The following is a 9,778-nucleotide window of genomic DNA, read 5'->3' on the forward strand; positions in this document are numbered from 1 at the left end:
TTCTTTCTAATTTGTGATATTTAAGGACATGAAGTAGGGCTGATGTTATTAGTCACCTCTTTGGTCTCCACTATGTGGCAACGCCTAGCAGATTGTTATAATGACATCTTCAATTCTATTGGCCAACGGTAGATATATATTTTGTCCCCATGTTATAAAATGCCTCGGATTATTCATGCTCTTCTATCGGGTTGGGTTGTTACCGTGAATAATCTGGACCATTTATCTTCATGAAATATAAATGGTTACAAAATACAACATAGTGATGGTGAGAAATTGTACAAGTACAATTGTACAAACACAGGTGGTCCTTGAGTAGAGACCTCTAACCTGTATTTCCTATTTTGTAGCATTAACAAATTGTACAATATTATGCATCTTCTTTGTTTAAAGGGTGGGGGTCACTGCAAATCTTCTTCATATGTCACACCACCACCCGAATTTGCTTTGGAAACCAGAGAAGTACTAATTTTATTAAATGTATGTTGCTTGTCAAGTCATAACAATTTCGAATTGAACATGAATATTTGGTTGTATCCCTATTTTTATTATTTACCTTTTACGCTATCATACACCATTGTTTTTTATATATATCATAGCATAAATAATATGTGAATGCTGGTGATGATAATGAAACCCAAACTTGATAAAAACCACTTAACATGATACATGTGCGTATAGGGTTGGGTACAATGTCGTCCCCTAGATCCCTAAAAATTGTAGGGCCCGAGACGAGTTAAAAAAATTACTATTAAAATATAAACTCAATAACTCATATACGATTGTCAGATTAACCATCAATTTCTTATATAACTTTATGGTTGTATCATCAAAATAATTTATTTTTTTTAAGAAAGAAAATCATAAAACATAGCTCTCTTTTGGTCATATTATCCGGTTAAGCTAAACCATATTATATTGCAGGAAAAAAATTTATCACTATTTTGGTCAAATTGAAATGATTTGTGACATTATAAGAACCAAATTGAGACAATAAATGCACAAAGTTACAAAAAACAATGAACGCAGTTATTGACAAAATGGTAGATTTTGACAATAATCTCATCCATTTCTTTATGTTAATGTCAAATGTCAATCTAAGATTTAATTATATGCACATTTTTATTGGGAAAAAGCACAAAAAACAAACCAAAAGAGATGAAGCACATAACATCTATCTCATCCTTTATCATCATGTAATGTAACATAATTTCCAATCATCCTACTTTTTTTATAGGCTTTAATCATAATAAAATAAATAAAAGATGAGAACCATCATTAATTTATGAAAGAGATTTCAACATATATGATCTAATAATTAGGTTTTAGTTTTAACATAGGTTTTAAAATTTAATGATGATTTAAAATTGAATCATTATAAATATATTTTTTTTAAATCAAATATAAAGTCTGGTATTAACATAGCAAGGTGTACGTAGCAAACTTTAAATTGTCTGGCTTAGGATAACCAAATGCTGAACCCAAACAATGATTTGAAGGAGTGAAGGTCACGAACTGAATATTAAGGCGGTTTGTTATTTAAATTTCACATTATTATTGACAAAGATGCACACATGTAATCCATCAATACCAAGTGGATCTAAACGAAAATGCATGTTATGGGTTGTCAAAATATATACATAATTCGTGTATAAAAGTTTGCATTCTCTACTGACATCAAAACAACTTCACTCTGCGTCAAACAAAATCATTCTAATTGTTAGCGAAACTAACAAACTTTAGTATTATTTTTCACCAAGTTAACCGTATCAACAAGAATATATAAAGTTGCCATAACATACAACTTATTACAAAAATGATCTCCCTTAGCCTCAACCCTATAAATGAGCTCTTGATGTCCAATGAGTGTCTATTTGCCTTTCAAACAAAAGAATGGGACAAGATTTAGCTTCAAGTGATCAAAAGAAACTATTATGAAAGGAAATATACAAGATGTGTTCCTCATGGGTGGGCCCTAGTTTGGTCAGGATCAACCTGCATGCACATAATAATATACTATATATTATATATATATAGTATCTACAGGTGCCATTACATAACATACAAAAACTTCCAAATTTTTGGGCTTTTTTTCCACTCATTTGACAAGAAATAAACCTACTATATATATATATATATATATATATCTTCTTTATCTTTCACATAAATAAATAAATAAATAAACAAGGTTTTCATTGAACAGCAAAAAGTCAAGGAAATCATGCACAAGACATCACACTTGTTGTTCACTTTCAGTTTCACCAATTATTTATCTTGTTTGTTCAGATTGTTGGTATGAGAAAGATTTTATAGGACCCAAATTATATTTCTAATAAAAATCAAATTAAATATTGTTCTAACACAATGATTCCATCGGATTATGAGAGACGGGTCTCTCCTCGGATCTCAGTTAACCGAATTCAATAACCTGATATCTAAAGGCAGTTAGTTAATAAATGATAATGATGATAGTTGCTACATTTCTCTAATATTACACACAAATCCGTGCGTGTGCAGAGGTAATGCATATGATATGGTAATGTTACAAATATGCGCATACTTTAGTTACTTCTTGCGCTATAGCGTTTTAAAGAATGTTCGGTTGAAGTACTTAACTAGACTGTATATTTGAGACCTATAAACTTTATGCATTGTTCAGAACCTACATTTATATCAAATAGTTGTGAGAGCAAGACTTTGGAAGAAAATGCTTATGCATTTAGATAAAAGACATCAGTACTATATTTTATATAAACAAATCTTAAAAATATTATAATCTACATGCATTCTAGTCAATTCATATAATAATTAGTACAAGAATTAACCAACTCTCTCAATTCTTAACATATTATTGGTTCTGAAATGAATATTCCACTCTCTGCGCACGGGCGATAAGCAAGAAAGAAAGTTGTGATTTGGTATTTCATAATGCAGCTAGTCAGGGAGCCAAACGTTTGATATGCCACGAGATTGTGCTATCGGCTTCTTGAGGAAAGTAACATAACCTAAAAACAAAACAAAAAACATGCGTTATTAAACACCAACGATCCTTAACTAAAAGTTGAGAATCCGCTGAGGTATATTGACTGATAGTTAACAACATCGATTACTCTTAAGACAATCATATCATATGAAATCGTCTACCAAAATTTAGCAAATATATAATAGACATGAAAATTACCTGTCATGCAATCGCGATGTCTGTCCTTGCCAAAACTCAAAAAACTCAGGTTTAAGCCTGTAACCACCCCAGTTTTTCGGCTTTGGAATTGGAGCTCTACAAAAATTAAAATAAAAACAAACAAATTATTCACTACTAAATCATAAGCAATATATCTTACAAAGCTCACAATTGAGATATATATGTATCACACTCACCCATCAGAGAATTTTGTTTCCAAATCTTTATACTCTTGGTGGAGAAAATCGCGTCCAGGTATTACAGTGCTCTGAAAAAATAGATAGCTATTAAGTTGTTTGTAAATATATGAAAAATTGTGAAAACCAAAAATAATAATAATGACCTGTTTACTGGCTACTGCACCGATTTGACTTCCACGAGGGCGACTGTGGAAGTAACTCTCGGATTCTTCTTCTGAAACCTTCTGCACACGACCTTCTATTCGCACCTGCCAATTAAAAAACATGAGTTACTGCTATGATTATTAGTATATCATTAGCTGAAATTACAAGAACAGTATTACTACAATAACAATCTCAATCTTGGAATAAAACAGTAAAGCTTGTATGCATTAAAAATAGACTTTTTACCAGTTAGCTATTTTTTTGAATTAATTACATGGACAGTCCTTGTGGTTTACCATACTTCAGTCCCCAAGTTTTAAAAATTACAACTTTAGTTCAATATTTTGAAAAGCTTAACAATCTTGGTCCATGCAATGGATGGGGGTTAACTTTTCTGTTAAGTGGATGCGAAATGACCAAAATATCCCGGGATTTAAAAGAGAGAAGGAATCATTAAAATCTCATTGGCCCCATTGATTTTATTAATAAATAAAATATACCAATATAACCCTCTATTTAAAAGATAACAAAAAATAACAGGTTTATGCTTGTGTTTTTTTATGTTTTTTTTCTTTATTTAGTTTTTGTTCTTATTTAACATTTTAATAAGGGTATATTAGTTATTTGGTAAAAACTTACCATGTATTAGCGTCAAAGACCATTTGCATTACGCGTTTGCAAACTATTGGTCTAAATGTGTAATTTCTAAAACCTAACCACAGGCACCGTCCTTCGAATTAACTCTACCCCCCCCCCCCCTCTTTTTTTAATAAAACACAATAAGCGTCAACCAGTTTATAAACAATTGGACTGAAATTACCACCTTTACTTAAATTGGTGAGCATAAAGTTGACTAACCGAGCAATCAAGCATAATATTATATAAAAGCATATTCTTTACAAATTGCATGACCAGAATAACTGTCAGGCTGACCTGGCGGTTCAATTGGTCCCAATAAAATAAAAGTGATGCATTATCATTTTCAGATAAATCCTTTGCTTTCCGGCTTCCATAATTAGTGTACCTAAAGACACATTATAATGAACGTAATTAAAACTGAAATCAAGAAAGAAAGAAAGTAAATGTTGTTCTAATAAGTAAATGAACAGAAGATAACTAACCAGACAAAACCGGCTTTGTCAAATCCTTTCAGCAACACCATTCGTGATGAGCTGCGCCCGTCACAAAAAAGAACATTGTTAAAGGCAAGAGAAGATTCTTTTGTATCTACAAAATGAGTATTTTGAATTTTGGATAAATAATGTAAAATACTTACGGTTTGCCATCTTTGCCAGCTGTGCACAATGCCATAGCATTTGGTTCCTTCAAGCCGGCAGCCAATGCGTCATCAAACCATTTCTGGAACTGTTTCAATGTGTTTTTACAAAGTAGTTATTGCAACTTGAATAATCATACTCTAAATTAGAATCAGTTATTTGAGCCAATGAAAGTTACGTAACTTTACACTTATTTCAACTTCGTTTCGAGCTCTATATATAGGGATCGAGCTCAACTCGTATACTATTTTTTAATTAATTTATACCTATTTAAAATTATTTTTATATATATTCTAATTAAAACTTTTATACATAACACAATATATATTTAATTAGTTAGTTTTTATCAAACTTTATATATGTTGAGCATCTAGATTATTATTTATTGTCTTTAGCCCACGTGCCCGTCATAGGTTTCTTTAGGGTTTCTGGTTTTCTATATATTGAGGGTTTCTTGCTTTCTCCTCCATTGTAATCAGAGTTATCATATATTCATATATTATCATCCCAGTCTCTTTTACAGTATATAATTATAGGCTCGCAAGCCAACTCAATAAGTGAAGCTCAAGGTCGTTTATTATTAGCTTATTTTTAGGCTCAGGCTCAAGCTCGTTTAAGCTAGGCACGATTCGAGCTTTTAGCGAGTCGATCTCAAGCAGCCCACGAGCAGCTGGGCTTGTTTACACCCCTAACTGAAATTGCAATCATATGCACATCCAAATACCCCAAAACCCAAAACAAAAACCAACACAATATCAGTCAAAGGCTCAAAGCAAGGAAAAGATTGAGTTTTAACATGATTGAAATAGCCACATGGGTCATACCTGAACAAACGGGTCGGGCTCCACATCATCCTCCTTCAACTCGGGAGAGATATAATTTTCCCTCATTGATGATATGTCAACTTGTGGGGCCTTCCCAATTCTAACACACATAGAAGTTCCCGGATATGGCGGAAGTTGAAGCTTAAACTTATCAACGATAGAAGGTGGAACAAACCTCCCACCTAAGAAATGATGGGCCCCATTAAACTTCTTGGCGCAAAGCTTAGGAGCAGTTAAGGAAACCTGAAACATGCATTGGCTTAGCTTACAAATAAGCATTAAACGAACTGAGCGTTCAATGAACAGTTCGGCGGGAAGTTCGTTTATAAAATAAACGAATGAAGATGGTCAAAAAAAATTTGTTCATTTAGTTAAATGAACGAACATGATCACATGTCTCGTTTGTTTATTTATGTTCGTAAATGTCCGTCTAAGTTCATCCATTCAAATTCGTTTATGTTCGTTAGTTTACGTTTGTTTAAGTTCGTCTGTTCAAGTTCGTTCGTACGTTTATTTTGGACCATTACAACTTAATCTAATTTAATAACTTTTTAGGCCAATACATTGTTCTTCAGATTACTTGTAACCAGTTTTAGCTCGGTTATGTTCGTTCATCTATGTTCAGTTATGTTTGTCCGTTTACGTTCATGAACTGTTCGTTATACTGGTAACAAACGAACATAAACAAACATGTTCAATTTCTTATCGAACGGACACAAAAAAGCACCGTTCGTGTTCATTCGGTGGGCTTACATGCCTACTTACAAAAGTGTACAGGTGGCAAAATGGGCGGGTCAGATAATGGGTCAAAACAGATATTGGCTGAAAAGTCCAGAGTTGGGTTGACCTAAAACACTTTTTTGTCCAGTACTCAAGTTGACCCATTCCATTTCCATATTTTTTATATATATTTCACCCATTTGACACACTGAAGATAAAAAACGGCCCAAACCAAAACTTCATAAGTAAATAGGTTAAATTTCCTCTAGTGATGGGGAACCAAGGATAATATATATCAACTTATCAGATTATATTGCTTTTAATATTGCTCTAAGATGCAAGAATTCAATGAGAACATACCAACATGTCAGGCTTGATTCCATCACCAGTTATATCTCCTTCCTCCACATGCCACCCTGATGGGATATCTATAGATGCAATCACTGCTCGTTTTTTGTTTATTTCATTATAGTTTTGAAGGTTTACTAACCGCTGAATCAAATCATCAAATGGTGGCCTTGGTGTGCCTGATATCAGATAAAAGCATGCAAGAAGTTTTAAATAATGCAACATTACATACTAATTAAGAATGTAATAATGATGGAATGAAGTTAACGGATGTAAAAGATCATTCTTTTTCAGTGTTTCTTTAATTGTCTAGATAATTCATTTGTTAAAAATGACTACAAAACTATTATGAGATAAAACTCAAAGCTCTAAATAACCCATTTGGCCCGTTAGCAATAGAGCATAACCCAAAAAGATCCATGTACCAAATAATTTGCATTAGAAAGATTTAATTTACCATGGAATGAAAAGCCAAACATGGCATCAACTAAAATGTTGAAATCCTCTGATAAGTTAATAGGCAGATCGTCCGTCGATAAGAAAGGTATGCCCAACGATTCTAACTGCAAAGACACCAAACAAGAACTGTTAATTTTGATTAGAAAATAATAATATTTAAATATCAAGATGTGTGCATTGAGATACACTTTGGACAACTTTCAACTATTTGGCCCGTTTGAGATATCACACGACCCGAGTTAACTGATTGTGTAAGTAGAGATTTGCGGCCCACCTGAGTCACTAGACCAGTGTAAAGAGGCTTTGCAGTTCGTTTTGGATAACAAACAAACGGTTTATATCCAAAGTGATATAAATGGCGGGCAGCTACAAGACCATCACCACCATTGTTTCCCGGGCCACATATGGTCAATACACGATTATAATCCTTAACGTTGTACACCTGTCATAAATTTCGACAACATGTTACAATAGTCAAACACAGACTCTTGAGAGTTGCATAAAATGACATAATTGATTCATAGACAAAAAAAATCAGTTTGTTTATTGTAACGACGCCATAAGTCCATAACTCACCTCTGCAATCGCGGTAGCCACGCTCAAACCAGCCAATTCCTGTAGATATGAAACCGTGTCAGCATTTTATTTGTGTTAAACTGTTAACTAGGGTGTTCATGAACCGAAATAACCAACCCATAACCAACATAACAGACATAACGAACCGAAACAACCGAACCCAATAAAAACAGACCCTTTTGGTTTCATGTGTTCTAATAAAACCTATTTTCGGTTAGGTTTCGTTTTTGCTATCAACCAAAAACCGAAAAAACAAATCATTTGGAACTGAAAAAAAAAATCATTTTTAAGTAGTTTATGAGAACTTAAAAAAACAGTGTGGCCGAAAACTTTAGGTCCAAATATGACTGAATGTTTCAGGTCCTAATTTATTACTCCGGACCCAAAATTTTCAAGCCGAATGATAAGACCTAACAGACCGAAACCCATCCCACTGTGAAAACCAAAAACCAAAACTGAACGGTTTTCAAAAACCCGAAAACCGAAACTTCAGTTTTTTTTGCATGGTTTGAGCCGAAAACCGACCCATGCACACCTTGCTGTCAACTAATTCTCAAATTCTCATTATAGGCAAATTATATTCTTTTAATAATCTGTTTTGTTGCTGCTACATTGCTAGTATCAAAATCATGAGTTAACCCCAAAAATTGGATAAAGACTGTAACTTGATGATGAAATTGCACATCAAAACACATAATCCAAAAAACCCTAATACCAAATTCAGTCCAAAATCACTAACCATAAGCTGATCAACACTGAACCCAAGAGGACCCATGAGAATCTCATCAACCTCAGCAGCTTCACGTTGATTCAAATACGAAATGGTGTCTGGATTCTGAACCACTTTGATGCTGTTCGCCATCACTCTTAAACAACAATAACCCTTAAACTTGTACCGCAAAATTGAACCGAAAAAACCCTAAATTGGCATTCAAAATCACACAAACAACTCAAATTACGCATATAATATGAAATAGATAGATGGGTAATAGTAATAATAATGGGTTTACCTGGGGTGATGGATAAAGGTGGGAGGAAGAGACGGGAGTAGAAGAAGATGATGAAGAGAGTAAATGAGTGATGAAAGAAGAAGAGTGAGTCAGTGTTGATATCATAGTCTTGTTTTTGCTTAACAAAGACAGCATTTTTATTTAACTATTTCTTCTAGCTCTTTCATGGTATTTTGTGTCATGATATTTTATGATTTTGGTCATGAGTTTCTTGTTTTGTTGGCACCATGATATCCACTCTACAAGACCCTTCGTAGTGTGGTGCTTCCCACCTTCAAAGCGCCCGAAAACACCGTACTTGGGGCGTTTTGAACGTTTTGGAGGGAGCGCTTCCCACACAGCGCGGGATGGGGGAAATGGTAGAATGAGACTGGTGAATTTGTTTTCTTGTTTATTTTGATAATAAAATATAATAATAAAATAATCATAGGGTAATGATTTGAAGAAGCTTCGTCCACAGATCCACTACACTCATTTTAGCCAAAAAGCCTCAATATTGATGTTGTGTCACATGTCGCACAACGCCCATAAAGGGGTTTCATCCACTACACATGGTCTAAGTTATATTTTAGTTTTGTTTTGTTATAAAGAATTTTAAAGTTGTTTCTTTGATGTGAATAATAATCGGTAGTAAAAGTTATTTTTCAAATAACAAAACAAAATTTGTGTGATTTTACCTGATCTCGATACAATGTTGAATGTAATGTGGAACTGTATAAGGTTAGTGAACATTTCTTGGTAGTGGTAGCTGACAGGTTGGTGTAAATTTCTAGCACAACATGCACTTAATATGAAAACAAAATTTACGTTTGGTTTTATTATGGACAGGTTGAGATTTGTATGATATTAGTGAACATTTCTTATTAGTGGTAGCTGACAAGTTGGTGTAAATTTCTAGCACAACATGCATTTAATATGAAAACAAAATTTACGTTTGGTTTTACTATGGACAAATTGAGATTAATAGGATACAAAATGTGGAGTGGTCAGGTCAAATGTCTTTTAGCAATATGTAAATTGACTCTTCATGCATTTCTTT

At 33.4% G+C, this 9,778-nt stretch overlaps 1 protein-coding gene across 1 annotated transcript; it reads right to left on the minus strand.

The window, feature by feature from the left end:
- Positions 1-2,733: 2,733 nt before the first annotated feature.
- LOC143541394 (pyridoxine/pyridoxamine 5'-phosphate oxidase 1, chloroplastic-like) lies at positions 2,734-8,936 on the minus strand. Its single transcript, XM_077034235.1, has 14 exons — positions 8,740-8,936; positions 8,469-8,648; positions 7,730-7,768; positions 7,428-7,595; positions 7,152-7,257; positions 6,707-6,873; positions 5,627-5,869; positions 4,802-4,890; positions 4,647-4,697; positions 4,459-4,549; positions 3,525-3,629; positions 3,379-3,449; positions 3,182-3,277; positions 2,734-3,005 (listed from the first exon to the last, which is right to left on the minus strand). The coding sequence occupies exons 1-14, from the start codon at positions 8,872-8,874 to the stop codon at positions 2,939-2,941; spliced, it is 1,608 nt and encodes a 535-aa protein (XP_076890350.1). The 5' UTR covers positions 8,875-8,936; the 3' UTR covers positions 2,734-2,938.
- Positions 8,937-9,778: the final 842 nt, after the last annotated feature.

Source organism: Bidens hawaiensis, unplaced genomic scaffold (genome assembly GCF_021521415.1).
Source record: "Bidens hawaiensis isolate Kalapana, Puna unplaced genomic scaffold, B.hawaiensis_p1.1 tig00012557_1, whole genome shotgun sequence".
Lineage (NCBI taxonomy): Eukaryota > Viridiplantae > Streptophyta > Magnoliopsida > Asterales > Asteraceae > Bidens > Bidens hawaiensis.

Bases quoted from the DNA above. Each gene is read 5' to 3' on its own strand.
- LOC143541394 (XM_077034235.1), bottom strand. From the start codon at position 8,874: ATGCTGTCTTTGTTAAGCAAAAACAAGACTATGATATCAACACTGACT. The intron at 6,874-7,151 runs GTAAATTAAATC...ATCTGATATCAG, and splicing joins GTTTGGCTTTTCATTCCATG to GCACACCAAGGCCACCATTT. The intron at 3,278-3,378 runs GTGAGTGTGATA...TAATTTTTGTAG, and splicing joins GAAACAAAATTCTCTGATGG to AGCTCCAATTCCAAAGCCGA.